Source organism: Danio aesculapii, chromosome 13, assembly GCF_903798145.1.
Source record: "Danio aesculapii chromosome 13, fDanAes4.1, whole genome shotgun sequence".
In the NCBI taxonomy this organism is placed as follows: Eukaryota; Metazoa; Chordata; class Actinopteri; order Cypriniformes; family Danionidae; genus Danio; species Danio aesculapii.
In genome coordinates this window covers 19,198,031-19,215,944 of record NC_079447.1, presented here as the reverse complement: position 1 = coordinate 19,215,944, position 17,914 = coordinate 19,198,031, and the positions used below count along the sequence as shown (strand labels likewise).

Below are 17,914 nucleotides of genomic sequence, written 5' to 3'. Positions count from 1 at the left end.
GCTTTGTTTTGTTTTTGTTTGTCATGCGGGATTTGGTGTTAAGCAGTGTCATGGTTTTAATTGGAAATTCATGTCGTCTACTGTGGCGCATCTTTACTTTACGGATCATTTAAACAAATCTTTACATTTTTGTCAGTGTACACATACAAACCAGCTTTTTTTCTGTCTTTTATCTTCTTCCAGATGTGATCCACACTGTTGGCCCAATCGCCAGAGGAAATGTGGGCCAGTCCCAAAGAGATGACCTTGAATCCTGCTACTATAGTTCCCTCAAGCTGATGAAGGACAATAACTTGAGATCTGTGGTGAGTGTATAGATATTCACGACTTTGGCTTTCTGAGAAATCTTGAATTCAGCAGAAAAACAGTATTGAAGATGATGAAACCTTGTCGGCAGTGCTGTTAGATGGAGCTGTTAGATGTTGTATTAGATGGTGGGATGATTGCAACACAGTGATTAGCAGGTCCTGAGGCAAAATTTCTGATAGAGACACATCCAGGCAGCATTTTCTGTTGGTTTCCTTTTGGGCTTCAGTGGATGACCTGCTGTGATGCCCTGTCATTGCTGTTGTTGTTGTTGCAAAATTAGCCAATTTTAAGCAAAACAAAAGACAAATAATTAACCTAATTCACACTTTTGGAACTTATATGCTTTGGTTTGATTTAGTTTGCTCAAACCCCACTCATATTGCCGTCATCTGGAATCTCACATTTATTCAGTGCCCCCATCCAATCAACAACCAGTCAATAAACCAATCAATTGAAACAGATCTCCATCCTCATTAAATCAAAATCAAAATATGTAATCAGCCAATCACGTGGCAGCAACTCCTCATCATGGTAAAAGAAGGGGATTTAAGTAATTATGAGCATGGCATGTTTGTTGGTAGTCAGTTATGCCACCAAGTATAAAAGCTGAAGTGATACTGCACTTTTCGCCCTATAAACTTTGATTTTCTTTTGCATGCGTTCACATGTTCAAGCTTGGTGAACTCTAACCTGCGAAATCACATCACATGATTGCAGGAGACCAATAGTAGATCAAAACATGACATCTCTGTACAGAAATTTAAAATATGGAGCAATTGTTAATATCTAATCATCTTGTTTAATCCTGCTGCCTTTCGCAGCATCGCACGAATTGCGCTTGCTCAAACTCTTGTGTGACTTTAGGCAGTTCTGAAGGCACTAGGGGTCCAACTTGGTAATAATAATATGTACAAAAAAATGGCCAGTGAGTGTACATCAAAATACAGAAGAAATGATCTTTTTTTTTTTTAATTCAATTGTGACTTAAATATTTAGTCAGCTTTACTCTAAAACCAAAAAGACATGAAGTGCAAGGTTTTGTAAAGGCAAAAAAAAAAATTTCAAACATCCTTGAATACTTTACCAACATTCAATCAACTTTGTTTTTCCTTCTTTTATAAAAATAAAATCTACTGTAATCTACTAGACAAATAGCAGGATAGTTGTACAGGAAAATATAAACACATATACATAACAAAGATAAATTACAACTACACAAATGACAACTAACTAACTAACTAACTAACTAACTAACTAACTAACTAACTAACTAACAAGTAAATAAATACATTTAAAAAATATGATAATTAATAAATGAATAAAAATAAAAAGGCATAGTTACAGTGTCAATTATGAATAAAATGCATGCTGGATCCATAAGAAATAAGACGCATGTAAAAAATTTTGAACATACAAGCAGCTCCGTTCTCTATTAGAATTTTCTCCTTCAAAAACATTGCCTGTGCATTGATAATATCCTGAGGTGTTATCTTTCCTGTCCTGCTTCCATTGGCAGTATGTTTTTAATTAAAATCAGTTAATTATCACCACAATGCTAATGACGGTGCTGTCCTCGCTATCACTGCGGAACATTTTCTTTCATGATTTGGATCAAAACTGTTGCAGTTGCATTGCCTTATTTTGAGGCCACTTGATAAACTTCTTAATGCATAGCAAATCGTCAATGTCAATTATTATAACTGACTGCCAAGACAGTTCCCAGAAAACCATGTAATAAAATTGATTCATTTATTTTTTTATTCTTACTGAATCATAACAAAGGCATTGGTTTACTCGCTAGCTTTCAAAGAACTTCACATGCTGTATGTCTCATAGCTGGAATGCATAAGGGCTCATATTTTCCATATTGCAACTATATTCAGATTGTTTCTCAGCTCTGCGAATTACCAGACAACCTCAGGCTTTAATGAAGCTGGCCAAAGACCAGCAGCTTTGGACTGGGAAGACGTAAAGTCTGACGGTGTGCTGTTCCAGCTGCTGACCCCATCTCCACCATCTGGTGCGCATGAGTTATGGATCTGCTTTAATCCATGGTGGCCACAACCAGAGGGGCCGTGAGCACCACAGACCAATCAGCTCTTCCATCCAGGCCAACAGCGGCCCCTGAGAGGATCTCTCACAATTAGCCATGATGAGTCTGTCTTTGCGGGACAAATCGCTAACTTCAGCACTTGATGAACCACTTTAATCTCACAGTGAGGATGGAGGGCTTTCACCGTCGTCATCATTACAAGGATGGAAATGCGTGGTTATGGTTGCATGAATCCACTTCTGGCTACAATATATGTGCGCAGCTGCTTATGAGTGACTGGAATTAAATGCTAATTAGCTATTCTGCTTACTCTGTGTTATCTTATCGCATAAACAAACCTTCACTGCTGCATGTAGAAGGTCATGAGTGAGTCTAGGGGGTTTGGGATGCTATGCATTTACTCCTAAATTCCACGTTTGTTAGAACATCAGCAGGAGAAGCCAGGAAAGAGACTGTGTATCCTTCGTTTTGTATTTCTTTTCCAAAGCAGTGGCGCTTTTACAGTACGCTCTCTTACACATGAGTTTGGCTTCTCTTCTCTATTTATTTATTCAATAATTCACATATTGACGTGAAAGCGGGCTCTGGTTTTACTCTAAGGCAGGTCCAGTTTGGTGGGACATGTTTAGACAGCTGCTACAGATTATCGCGGACCTTCGGAGAAAACCCTGCTGCCCGTTTTGATTGACTGATGTCTGTCCGGTGAGTTTTGCTAGCCGCTATGCTTGAGTGCTTCCGCGTACGCTTGAATTTACTGTTAGGCGTATGCAGTGAAATTATAAGAATTCCCAGATTTTTATGGACTGTGTCAGTGGCTGATCTATAGCAGAGGTTCCAGACCACTTCCCTGGTAGATTAGCGCTAAACTCATTGGAAAATCTGTCATGTAGAAAAGACAAAGCGCACATTTCTAGAAAAGGAACAGCTCCTCTTGTGGGGTGTTGTAGTGTTGCAGGTGGATTTGTGACATGAATGGAAAGTAATAAAAAAATGCTAAAAAAAATACATAAACATGTGTAACAAAAGATGGGAATTGGATGAGCTCTTGAGTTAATGCTTGTTCTTGAGAGCCCACAGACAGGCCCTGAGGCAGTGAGAGATCTGAACATGTGCTGCGCAGACAAATTCCCCTTGATTATCTCAAGCGATAGGGACCCGTGAACATATTTCTAGACAGGAGGAATCCAGTGCTGAAATGTTAGAATGAGGACCCTCACTTATCCCGCAGCCCCCCCAATTATTGAAAGCATAGTTGAAATGGGTGTAGTTCCAGTGCAAGATGAGCAACTAAAAGAACAACTTTTCTGGATTACAATTAAAACTTAAAAGTATTAATAGTAAAAAAGTAGTGATAATAATAATAATAATACTAAAAATAATAATAATAATCTGGTGGCGCAGTGGGTAGCATGTTAGCCTTTAAGCAAGAAGGTTGCTGGTTCGAGCATCGGCTGGGTCAGCTGGCATTTCTGTGTGGAGTTTGCATGTTCTCCCAGTGTTCGCGTGGGTTTCCTCCGGGTGCTCCGGTTTCCCCCACAAGTCCAAAGACACGTGGTACAGGTGAATTGGGTATGCTAAAATTGACCGTAGTGTATGAGTGTGTGTGTGTGAATGAGTGTGTATGGATGTTTCCCAGTGATGGGTTGCAGCAGGAAGGGCATCCGCTGCGTAAAACATATGCTGGATAAGTTGGTTCATTCCGCTGTGGTGACCCCACATTAATAAAGGGACTTAGCCGAAAAGAAAAGTAATAAATGAATAATAATAATAATAATAATAATAATAATGGTGATAATAATAATTAATAATATTAATAATAATAATGGTGATAATAATAATAATATTAATAATGGTGATAATAATAATAATAATATTAATAATAATAAATATTATTAATAATAATCACCATCATCATCATTGTTCAAATTAGTATTAGTATTATTGTCATTATTAATAATAATAATAATAATAATAATAATAATAAAGAAGTATTATTATTATTATTATTATTATTATTAATAATATTAATAATGATAATAACAACAGCAACGACAACAACAACAATAATAATAATAAAGTTGTAATTATAATAAAGTATTAGCAGCAACAATAAAAATAATAACATAAATAATAATATTTTAAATAATAATAACGATAATAGTAAACAATTATTATTATTGTTGTTGTTGTTGTTGTTGTTGTTGTTGTTATTATTATTATTTTTTATTATTATATAATTATGTATTTTAGTAGAAGCAACAAGAAAGTAACTACATCAACAATCAAAAAAAGAACAACAATAATAATAAGTGAAAGCACCGTGGGTAAATATGTAAATAAAAAAAGAAAGAATATATTAAATATATAAGAAAATTAAAATAATCTTAAAAATTTAAGTTTCTTATTAATACTAAATGTTTGTGTCTTCCTAACAGTTATAGAAGTGTATCCCACAACCTTTTACAGAAAGAAATATGCATACATATATTTAATTTAGCTCTTTTTGAAGCAGTTTCAGCATTTTCATATAGATATTTGTTTTTTGGCACCATATGCTGAAATTGCAATTAAAATCCCTTTTTTTAATCATTGATTTTACAGCGTCTATATCACGATGGATATCATTAGACAGGTGTGTTATCTGCAGAAAAGGTTAGAAGGTAAGCATCGATGCGCTTGTCGCTTGCCAACAAACGCTCCTGCAGATTGGGATGAGTAATGTTTTACTGGAAGCGATAGCTTAGGGCACATTAGTTTAGCATGACACCTGTGTATGCGTTGTGAAGCTGAATAAAGGATGAGCTTCATCTTTAGAAATGACAAGCTCCTGCAGCCAAGATGCTTAACCTCCAGAATGTGGTTTAACGCTTCTTGGACCAGGAGCAAGAATCTCAGTCTTCATCTCTGTCGGGTCTGGATGTTTCTGCTCTGTTCCACATTACAAAATGGAAAGATCTAGGAAATATCTGGAAACATCTACCTTTTCTGGTCTTTTTGTCTACTTATTTGCAACGTTATTATATACTGTATACTTGTAGTATAATATAAAACAGTAATATATAATCTATACTGTATAATATATAGTAGTAACATAATCAGCATTATTTCACATTTTTAAAGTATGCATTAATATTTTGAAATGGCTGTTAGATATTGAATTTAGATTTTTGGATATGATTTTGTCATTAGTTATATAATAAAAATTTATGTTTAAAGGTATTTGTACTTCAGCTTGATTCAGTTTTTGTTTAGTTTTGTTTTATTTTATATTCTACTTTTTTGTATTCTATTTATTTTATTTTTATATTGTATTTTTATTTTCTATTTATTTTTATTTATTTTTATTTTATTTTTGTTCGTTTAATGTATTTCAATTATTTAAATTTTATATTCTATTTATTTAATTTTTATTTAATTTATTTTATTTTTATATTCTATTTATTTTATTTTATTTTATTTATTTTATTTTTATATTCTATTTATTTTATTTTTATTTATTTTATTTTATTTTATTTTTATATTCTATTTATTTTATTTTATTTTATTTATCTTATTTTTATATTCTATTTATTTTATTTTTATTTATTTTATTTTATTTTTATATTCTATTTATTTTATTTTTATTTGTTTTATTTTATTTTTATATAATATTTTATTTTTATACTCTATTTATTTTATTTTACTTTTATATTTTATTTATTTGTTTTATTTTGTTTTATTTTATTTTTATATTGTATTTTATTTTAGTTAATTCATATTTTATTTCATTGTCTGTGTGTATTAATGTTAAATCAAACATATTACAATTAAAACCTAAGGCTTTTTAAACTAACAAGTTTTTTATATTGATATTTTTTATTCAGTTTATGTATTGTTTTATTTCTATTTTAATTTCAATTGTTATTATTATTGTTGTTATTTAAGACATTTCATTCTTTTTTGTGTAATTACCTTTTTGAGATTTTTACCTTCTTTAATAGATAGGACAGTAGAGAGTATAGACATGAAGGCATGAGGAAGTATTAGCAAAGGACCTCGAGACGGGAATCGAACTCAGGTCACCGTGAGCCCTGGATTCCAAATCCATAATCACATTCCAAATCCATAATCCTAATCAATGTAATTCTAAAGTTCACAAGAAGCAAATATTGTTCGATGCCTCAAACAATCATTATAATATATAATTCAACTTTACACTTTTTTAAAATAAATGTTATTTAATTATAGTTTTTTTTTTTTTATAGATAATTATAGATTTTTTATTAAGTGCGAGAGATAATATATGAGAGTATGAGATTAAAATCCAGCACATCCGGTCACCACATCTCCCCCGTGTGAACCCTGTATACACATTCCCATTCCCACTCCTGTGCTCCTCTCATTTCTGTGACCAAGTAAACAATCTGTCACGTTCCCCTGGAGGCCCGTTGGAGCCACGTGTGACCGCGGCCTGGTCTGAGGACATCAGCAGAGCTAACCGCGCTCCAGAACGTCAGCGTGGGGAATAGTGGGAACTGTGGCTCCGGCGAAGTGCATTTACCATGCACCCATGAAGCCACAAAATGCTCCACGGCGCTGAGAGCTGATAATTTACGGCAGCTCGCGTCTCCATTGGCTGCATGGATATAAAAAATGCCACCACAAAGGCCTCTGCTTATGTGCACTGTTAGCGCTAGTTGCTCATATGGGCGGTGCTGTGGTAAAATGAAAGGGACGGGTGAGTACAGATCGCAAAATCAGTCAAGATAATAAAACTGTCTGAACGGCCCATATAGGAGGAGTCTTGTTCTAGTACTCTGTCAATATGTGTGAGAGCCAAGAGACGTTAAATGCACAACACTTGCAGGGGTATTTTGGGACAGCGGGAGCTCGGGGAAACAGAAGAGGTTTTTGGTAACATTGTTAAAGAGAGAAGACTTGATAACGGTTGTGAAGATTAAACAGAAAGAGAGTCGAACACATTGCAAAGAGTGTTGCTGATAAAGCTTTCACACTTTGTGATTAACCAGGGTGTTAATTGTATATTTTTTGAATACACTGGTGGAAGAACTTTTCCTCAAAGTACTTTAGCTACTTAGTAATTATAATTTTGGGGGTTTATATGTTGAAAATCATGGTATTATGTGAAATTAAATTGAAATTTAAAACAACTGTTCTTTTTAAATGCATTTAAATTAAGCTAATCAGCATCATTACTTAAGTCTTCAGTATCACATGGTCACATGGTAGGAATCATACGCATCATGTGCTATTTTATTGTTTACAGGTGCAGTATGTAGGATTAACACCTAGTGGTGTTGTAGTTCAAATTCAAAATGGAGGTTTTTCCTCACTCTGCCCATACTCCGACTTCACACAAACCCAGGTCGCCAGATTAATAACCAACAGGAGCGAGTCTGTCTGACGATCAAGTTTGCACTGTAAGCTGCTCAGCTAATGTTTGCGTTTGCAATATTTATATTATTTGCTAATTAAAACCCCCTCATGTGGATTTTAATTACTCTCAATCTGTGTCTCGTTTCCGAGACTTTTGTCCGTTGCAGGTTACATTTTCGGCCGCATTGAGGCAGCCTTCAAGACTGAAATTAAGTAGACTGTTTTTCTCTGCTAAGGCAACCTGAGGTGTCGGAATATAATTTGGTAAATTGGCAGTGGGCGGAGTTACAGACCAAAACAAAGACAGACATTCCGAAACAGAAAACACATTTTTAAAAGAGAATATCTGACTTTAGCATTGGTTCTAAAATAAACAAGTATGCTCACTTAGCATGTTTCGTAAATATCAGCAATCATATTATGGTCATTTTATGCTATAAAAGAGTTAAAAACATACATACAGCACCTTTAAGATACATTTATCATTTTTTTAAATGCTGAAAACAGTCAATTGCCTTAGTCTCGCATAGCTAGATCTTCAGCTTCAAAGCAGAATAATGCTGGAACTATGTTAATGGCTCCCTGGTCATCAAGAAGAAGCAGGCAGAGAAACAATGAACATTGAATGATTTTAATAATGAAATCAAACGTCAAACAAATAGGCAACAACAGCCCCTCATGGGCGGCTGCTGCCTAAACAAAGTAAAAACCAAACCAAACTCCAGGCCTCGTTCTATCTAGTCTTCCACTGCAGCCTTTCAAGTTTCCAGTGCTCCTTTGTAAAATTCTCTGACAGCTCTCGGCCATGCCCCACTTGATACAAACTCTATAGCAGCTTTCATTGGCCAATGTCCAATCAGAGGCTGGAATGTACTGTAAAGCAACCCATCACAGTTTGTTTTGTTCAGTGTTATATTTAGGGAAGTGTGAATTCAACATTGATGTCCCTACACTAACAGACTGGTTAAATGTGCAACAACTCATTCATTCATTTTCGTTTCGGCTTAGTCCCTTTATTAATACGGGTTCGCCACAGCGGAATGAACTGCCATCTTATCCAGCACATGTTTCACGCAGCGGATGCCCTTCCAACTGCAACCCATCTCTTGGAAACATCCACACACATTCACACTCATACAGAACGGACAATTTAGCCTACCCAATTCACCTGTACCGCATGTCTTTAGTCTTGCCCTGGACTGTGGGGGAAACCTGAGCACCTGGAGGAAACCCACGTGAACGCAGGGAGAACAAGCAAACTCCACACTGAAATGCCAACTAACCCAGCCGAGGCTCGAACCAGCAACGTTCTTACTGTGAGGCGACAGCACTACCTACTACGCCACTGCGTTACCCTATACAAAGACTGTTCATTTTTATTATTGGGAGACATTTTAGTCTTGCCCTGAAATTAAAATAGTCAATCACTATTTGGTAGTGATTCATTGATGTCTAAAGCTGCCATTAGAAGCTTTGTTTGTTTCTTTGTGTTCTGAGATTCACATGCACATAGCCTGAAAAAAAAAGCTTTTAAAAAGTTAAACAGTTGTTTCAGACTTCATTGGTGATTTCAAACAGCAATAGATTTACTAAAAAGAAACAAAAGTTCAAATCATGTCACTAAATAATCCAATCATTCTGTTTAATTAAAATTTTAATGATTATTTGTGTACCTTTTGGACTTTTGGCCTGGTCATTTGCAGTTGTTTTGCAGAATTTGCATAACCTATTATGTAAACAAGAATGGTAAACAAAAAAGTATTTTGTGTGTGTGTGTGTGTGTGTTTTTGCATTGCTCTTGGAATGCTTATTTTTAAATTTACATTAAACTTTGTATGGTAATGTATATTTTCACACGGGTTTTATTTATAAAATTATTCTAATAACTATTCCAAAAGCTTGATTGCTAAGACCAGTTTTTTAAATGTATATATATAAAAAAAAAAAAAAAAAAAAAAAATATATATATATATATATATATATATATATATATATATATATATATATATATATATATATATATATATATATATATATATATATAAATATATATATATATATTTATTTATTTATATATATATATTTATATATATATATATATATATATATATATATATATATATATATATATATATATATATATATATATATATATATATATATATTTTTTTTATATATATATATATATATATATATATATATATATATATATATATATATATATATATATATATATATATATTTTTTTTTTTTTTTTTTTTTTTATATATATATATATATATATATATATATATATATATATATATATATATATATATATATATATATATATATATTTATATATACTGAATCGTAGCAGGGGTAGTTATGCATGCATTTGTGGCTGTTGTCTCAGTGGTGGATCCCTCAGAGAGAAGCTCATCTCCATACGGGCTTATTGAATGCCTGAAGCAAGTTTAGGTGGAGAGGTCTCTTGTCTTCATTAGCCATGCCAGCCTGTTCTCATTCTCAGCCTGTAAAAACAGCCAGTCACTCCTGCGTGAGGACAACGCCATCTGGTAGCCATTCTCCACTCCAAGGCGATTGATTTCCCCCAAACTCATAACATACCCTCTAGTTTTGACCTTTTACAAAGAGAAATAACTATGTTTACCCAAAACATCATCGTTGTCTCATTTCGCATTGATTCTTTTTGCGCGTTTTCTCCCATTATATAACATTTATCTTTTAAAGAACAAAACCACTCTAATAAAAATGACTGTTGCAGAAATTTCTGGGAAATAAGTGAGAAACAAAACAACAAGGGATTTTTGCCATAGGTTTGACCCAGTAAGAATATTCGATATACCTCAAATATCTTTGTTGCACCGCTAATAGTCCCATGAGTAACAGACCTCCTCCATGTTTTAAAGCCCACGAGGAACCACGAGTAGGTGCTTTCCACAGTGGTCCATCATTGCGATAGTTCAGTAAATACACATTAAACAAACTTCTGGGCGGTCTACTATCATTTTGGACGGTAATAACGAGTTAGGCCGCATTTAGTGGCCTCTTTTTTTCCCAAAGAGATGTGTAATCATAGCAATAGTTTACTCTGAAACCACACATTGTTGACTGAAATAACTAGAGCCCAGCAGAATGAGTGATTGATTGTGTTGTGTGGTGAGATCGAATGTCCAGTTTTAGATTATTTCAGAGTTTCCATTGGCTCTGTGATGTAAGATGTGGTGATTTATTTATTTTTATTCTAGGCCTTCAAACTCACATTAGAGGTGCTTCTAGTGCTACCATTTCATTAAACAGACCATTACTTTTGTATTGTGCATGCAAAGAGGACGTATGCTGGAAAATGGGAATTCCATTCTGTTGTGCATTCTAGGTCTTGGCTTTTTGCCTCAAAAGTATAGTTTGCACAAAAATAAACATTCTTAAGTTTTTCTTTGTCTGTTAGTCAAACCTGACAAACCTTACTTCTGATGAAAGATTGTATCTATACAATTTAACCAAATACTATACTATAGAACCAAATTTTTAATTAAACCCTACTGATTTTAATGCATGAAGTTTTTCAAAATATCTTATTTTGTGTTCCATAGTGCCTAAAGCAGGAATAAGATAGCAATAATAATGGTAGAGGATCGAATTCAGTGCTTTCAAATGACCTCATGTCTAATAAAATCCCTTTAAGGCAAGTCATTTCATAATTTCTAATTGCATCTTTAGTGAATTTTCAAGTATTTACAATGTCTTGTCCCAATAGGTGGATTTAGAGGTTTTTGCAAAAAAAGCACTAGTGGATTCAGCTGGTTTTGACACAAAAGAAAATCCACCTTGTTAAAAAACAAAGAACTGTCTAAAGTGACATTTTTGAAAAAAACTTTATTTTATTTACCAGCAGTAACCTTATCATTACCTATAAAATGAAACATCTGAACCTAATCATAGGAGCTTGATAGAAAATGCTCATTTACAAAATAAAGGTACTGATGGATTTAGAGGGTTTTGTATCTGAACTCTTTGTATATTTCTCATATTTTTTGAAGTATTCACTGAGATTCCAACATGTTTGCCGACCCCAAAGGTTCATAACAGGGTTCATAATGAAGCTGCACAAACTGTCGTAAAAACGCAATCACATGATCGATCAAGAAACACTATCGATGATTCCCTGTGGTAGAGGATTTATACAGACTGTGCATTTTTCCCTATTAAAAACTATATGAGTTGCATGTTTTGTGCATTCTATACTTTCTTATTGGCTTGAGTTTTATCCATTTAATATTTCTATAATTCTTAATTCTGATTCCATTTATAGTTCTGGATATTAATTCAGTTTTGATTTCAATGTGTGTGTGTGTTTAACTCAAACATTTATTAAACCTATTTGTTCTGTGTCATTAGTTGCAGCTCAATACCATAAACAAACATACAAACAAATCAAGATAAAAAAGTTTCCCTAACTTTAAGGGACAGCACTCCTAATTTATAGAGCAGATTGTGTGACTAATGCTAAAGCAATCAAAGGTGATGACTGGCCACTCCTTGATTTAGCTTAAAGGCTGAATTCTAATGCACTGTGATTTCACTCTTGAACAAATGCACCAAGATAAGAGAGCTAATTCTTTGATGCAATCGCCTGACAATAGGGAATCAATCGCAATATTATTAGCCTCCCTGTTTGGGAGCAATTTTTTGACACCGCCTCATTTACATGGTGCTTAATCGATGCATTTCGAGGGTCATGCATAATTAATAACCCCGCCGATGCATGAGGTAATTAATAATTGAAGTGAATGATTTTACTCCGCATTGTACCTCAACGCCCGCGGTGATGTTTTATTGCATGAACATGTCCGTGCATGCTCCGGCTTATTGTAACAAACAACAACAGCAAATCTCATGAAAAAGATATTATGAACACTTTAAATGCAGGAACGGACCCCTGAAGAGTTTTATCACAGCCTTTGCGCCGCTTCATTATTTATGCATTTAAATGTTCGCATGTAAAAAGCACCACCCCATCCGCTCCGGCTTTCAGGGATCCAGCTCCCAGAGTGATTAATTAATGTACATTTATGTGCTTAACGGATCGCACACCAACTTTCTCTCCAGCCCTTTCCCCCCTTTCGCTCATAAATTATTGTCACTGTATGCAAGTGGCACCAGCTTGGTTTCTGGAAAAGCCGTGAGTGGCATAAAGCGTTTATTGTGGGTGTTTGCGGGCAGCTCGTAAGACCGCTAAGCAAACCGCAATAAAAGCTTGACAGTATTGAAGGCTTTATGGGTAGATCTGTATAAACTCTCTGTTTTATTCTGCATCCGTTGATCGACTTTTAATGCATTTTTACTGGTTGCTTAAGCTTTGCGCACATGCGATGATATTAAACCGCACCATGTGCTATAATGAGGGGAATTATAACTTCTTTTTAATTTCATTATTTTGCTCACTACATTGCGGTAATCTTAATCAGGAAAAGATGATGCGCAGACTTGCCGCTTTGCTTCCCATAAGCCACACACACCAAGAGCTTTGGTAATGAGAAGCAGATTTGAATGATGATGTAAAATTACTCAGCTGCAGGACTTTTATTTTTTATTTTTTAATCTCGGAACACTCTTGTGTTTATGGTTTTAATATCCGCGCTTTGCTGGGCTGCTTTAATGGCAACACACACTCTGCATCGGAGTCATAAAACCATTCAGAATCCTCTGGCCAACTTTGTTCTCTCTGCCCTACATAAAAAACACCTGCGTGCATCTAAAAGGTTAATTAGAGAGAAGCTTTAAAAAGGTCACGGTGTCACTTAGTGTTGTCTTTGCTATTTATTTGATCCAGAACACACAGTAAGCCAATTAGCTCCAATTAGGGTCGTGGCGTAGGGGTGGCCTAGTGCGTATTAACGAAGAGACCTTCAGTAATTTCCATAGTCGCCTTTGCTCTGAAAGTGACGAATTTGTGAGATCGCAAAGTGGGGCATGGAAGAATTGGTGCATCCCTTGACATTTCACCTCCACCATCCGGGAAGCCTACTCAGGTTTGGTGTTGGCCTGAAATATGGAGGTATGTAAAATGTGACATTTTACTCTAGCGGTCTAATCAAGGCTGATGAAGGGGCATAGTGGGAGAAATAAAGCATGTCGCGGGCATGCAGGGTGTGGTTAACTGATTACGAGCCTCAGGGAGCATCTGCGAGTGTGTACCATTATCTTTCTTCCTTTTGGAGGTAATTTTAGAGTACGTGGTGGGAAAAAATGCTGGCACTGAGGTATGTGTGGTAAAAGTGAAACAAAAGTTTTAGTCGGGAAAGTGGATCCGAGTGGACTTTATTCACCTAAATGCCTTTGCTCGGCTTTGATATGTGGTGTCTGTCAATTTGCAGAGTGAATTGTCAGAGGAGGAAACTTTTGAGATGGTCTAGTGATATTTTTTCAGTTGTTTGTATTCCTCTGCTTCACCACTGTATGAACGACAGCCAAGTAGTTGTCAGTGGAAAATGTTGATTAAACAGATGTTGGTTTCAGTGGCTCTGTGGGAGATGAGAAATCCACAATGAATGGATATTAATTAGACAGTACCAAGGGTGGGTTTCATATTCTGAAGCAAAACAAGAGACTTCATCTCGTTTGTGTTTCACAATGACACATGGCAGGAGAAAGAATTCTGTGGGCCAAAGCTAATCCCTATGGCATACCCTATACATGCGTACCACATGGTGATTTATTATTATTATTAATATTTTTTTATAATAGATTGCATCTCATATGGTTTTGCATAATGCAAGATATTTTATTAAACATGGTTTTAAAAAACATATTTAAGAACTATTAGCAAGCTGTGAAATTGATTAGAATTGATTTACAGTAATACTGTGGGCTCAAATATTTACATACTTATACACTTTTCTAAGTTGTTTGTTAGGATGTAGATACATTGTTTAAAATGAACGTAATTAGGTTTTGTTAGGTTTTATTTTTTTTATTTTGATGTTTTTTTGTTGTATGTTTTGGATTTTTTTATATATCATAATGTTTTTTTTTCACATTTCTGTAAGACTCCTTTTCCACTTTTTCGCATTTAGGTCAAAGCTGTGCTAATGTTATGGAACTACAAAGCCAAAATGGCAAAAATAATTGTAATGCATTTAATTAGCTTTCATAACGAATTTCAAAACAAGCAATCTACAGTTTTGTAATCTTTTTGTAAGTACTTAAATTGCTGCAGTGGGCTCAAATATTTGCACGCTTACTGTAGATATAAACTTCTCTAAGTTTGTTAGGATGTAGAAACATTGTTTAAAATGAAGGTAATTAGGTTTTGTTAGATCACACTCTCCATGCCAGATAAATAAGACCTAGCCCCGGATGTCAGATCCTGTCAGAAAATGTCTGTTTCTCTGGGTGTCCAAACAACCAGCCAGTGGAGCCACCCAATACCCATACCTGTTAACCAGTTGTCAGATGAGTTAACAATCTCTTATCAGTATAGGAGTTGACTGAGAAAGCCAGAGAAGAGCAGACGTGGGAGACGAAGCAAGGGTGTTAAAGAGAGAGCAGAGTTTATTGAATAATCTTAGTTGTGTTTGTTTCAGGACAGGGCAGTTTTGACCAGGGCAAATCCAACAGGTGTTATTATACAACAAACAACAGCAATGGAAAATTACTGCTTCACAGCATTTGTTTTGTTGGTTTGTTTTGGATATACATATATATATATATATATATATATATATATATATATATATATATATATATATATATATATATATATATATATATATATATATATATATAAATTATGAGTTGCTTTTTATTTCATTTATTTCAAGTCTCCTTTTTCATCTTTTGGGTGTTCAGGTCATAGTAGTGTTGATGTCATGAAACTACAAAGCCAGAATGACAAAGACAATTTTTTTTTAATGCATTTAATTATTTTTCATTAAGCATGCCAAAAGAAACAATCGACAGTTTTGTAATCTTTTTTAATTACTTAAATTGCAAAAGTGGGCTCAAATTTTTGCATGCTTACTGTAGATATACACTTTTCTACATTGTTTGTTAGGATGTAGAAACATTGTTTTAAATTAAGGTAATTTAGTTTGGTTACTTTTTAGTTGTCATTTTTTTTCAGTTAGTTGGTTGGTTGTTTTTTTGTTTCAAAAGCTTTTTTTATGTCATTAAATTTCTATAAATATATATTTTTTTCCTTCTGCACATACTGTATAAACCATTTAGAAGCATGTAAACAATAACAATGATCTAATGTATTTCAGAGAATTCAAAAAGGTCAACATATTGATAAATGATGCTATGATAGCTGTTTTGATGTTACATTATGATTAAGTTGCCTCTTAATACATTCATGAAATAGTTTGACAACATTCAGGAAATATTAATGGGTCAATGACATCACCACATTGAAATGGTCTATAGATCATAGCAGTCCCAAAATGGCAAAAAACAAAACAAAACAAAAAAACGTTTTAATGCATTTAATTAGCTTTCATTAAGCATGTAAAAACAAGCAATTTACAGTTTTGTAATCTTTTTATAATTACTTAAATTGCCGCAGCACACTCAAATAATTTCATGCTTATACACTTTTCTTGTTGTCTGTTAGGATGTAGAAACATTGTTAGAGATTAAGGTAATTTCCCTTGCTTAGGTTTTAGTGGATTTTTTTTTTTGATTGTTTGTTTTTTGTTTGTTTGTTTTGGATTTGTTTTATATCATAAGCTGCTTTTTCTCCATTTATTGTCTATAAAAGTCTCCTTTTTCCTCTTTTGCACATATAGGTCATAGCAGTTGATGTTATGGAACTACAAACCCAAAATAGCAAAACAAATAAAGACATTTTAATGAATTTAAATAGCTTTCAATTAACATTTCTAGTAATCTACAGTTTAATCATCTTTTTTATAATTACAGTATACTTAATTCGCTGTCCAAAATCAAACAGAGTGTGTACAGGCTTTCAGGGTATAGCAAATTGCCATTGAAATGCATGACCACAGCATATAAAACACTGAGAAAGTGTCTAAAAAGAAGAGGGATTGTTATGTTTCCGAGACCTCAAGAGAGAAGAGCATGTTTCATCAGTAGGAGATGTTTGGACTAGAAGACTGAAGGTCTGTCAATGTGCGAACTGCCGCTAACACCTCCTGACAGCTTTCATCCCACTGGCCAGGCAGATTCACCCAGCTTGGAAAAAGTGCAAGAAATGGCCTAATCAGCTGATGCAGCCCGAGCTCCATCTTGACGTCGTTATCGCGGTGTTGATTGCAGTGTGAGAGGTGTAAGAGGTGCTCTGTCCCTGGTTGATTGTTTTAACAGATTGCCTTTCCTGTGGCAGTGGCGAGGTGGTCAGGATGAGTCCTTGTTTACATCATTACAGTTAATTAACAGGCAGAAGTGGAGCAGCGGGAAGCAGACGCCGTACTGAACTGACACGTATAGATGCCTGACATCGCTAGCGGTGTCACATTTTTATTTTTTCCCCCAGTGGTGACTTCCATGAAGACCAAATCAGCCTGTCTGGATCTGAATGATTTGATTAGATAATCCGAGTGCCGTCAAGCATGCGAAAAGCCGTCTTTGTCTCCTAATTCTTAAACTCTCATCATTACACTTCAACGCAGCCACGCATGGGGGCATTTTCAATTTAATGCTCGCAGATGGATATTTTAATTATTATTGAATCAACCGTAATGGGGGCCTCCGAATCTGCGCATTCTTTATAACGCGTTTAATTAAAGTTGCAGGGCGTGACATGGAACACGACACCACCGCCGTCAGACAACTGCTTCGCAAGTAATGAAGGAAAAAGTAGACAATTACCTTAAAATCAACAAATAAAAGTGTTTGTATTTGCTTGCTTATACATGGAAATACAAAAATAAAATCAAAAGTCCAAGGAAAACTAAAAAAAAAAATTTTATTAAGAATTTGTAAAATATATGCAATTCAGGCTAAAATATGTCACACTAATAATGTTAATGTTTTTAGCTTCAATTAATAATGAACAATACCTCTACAGCATGTATTAATTGTATTTTACATTACTAATGCATTATTAAAATCCAAATAACAAGAACTAACTTTGTTCATTAGCTAACATTATCAAAAAGTATGTAATTCTACGTAATAGAAAATGTATAATATTTATCATTTTCATTGTTT

General features: G+C 34.4%; 1 protein-coding gene across 2 annotated transcripts in view; it reads left to right on the top strand.

Annotated features, from left to right (window-relative positions):
- macrod2 (mono-ADP ribosylhydrolase 2) overlaps positions 1–17,914 on the top strand; it is an 865,478-nt gene that overhangs the window by 535,737 nt on the left and 311,827 nt on the right. For both annotated transcript variants that reach the window (XM_056470919.1, XM_056470918.1), the window contains exon 6: positions 184–305. In XM_056470919.1, the coding sequence (XP_056326894.1) occupies positions 184–305 (122 nt within the window). The remainder of the gene's footprint in view (positions 1–183; positions 306–17,914) is intronic.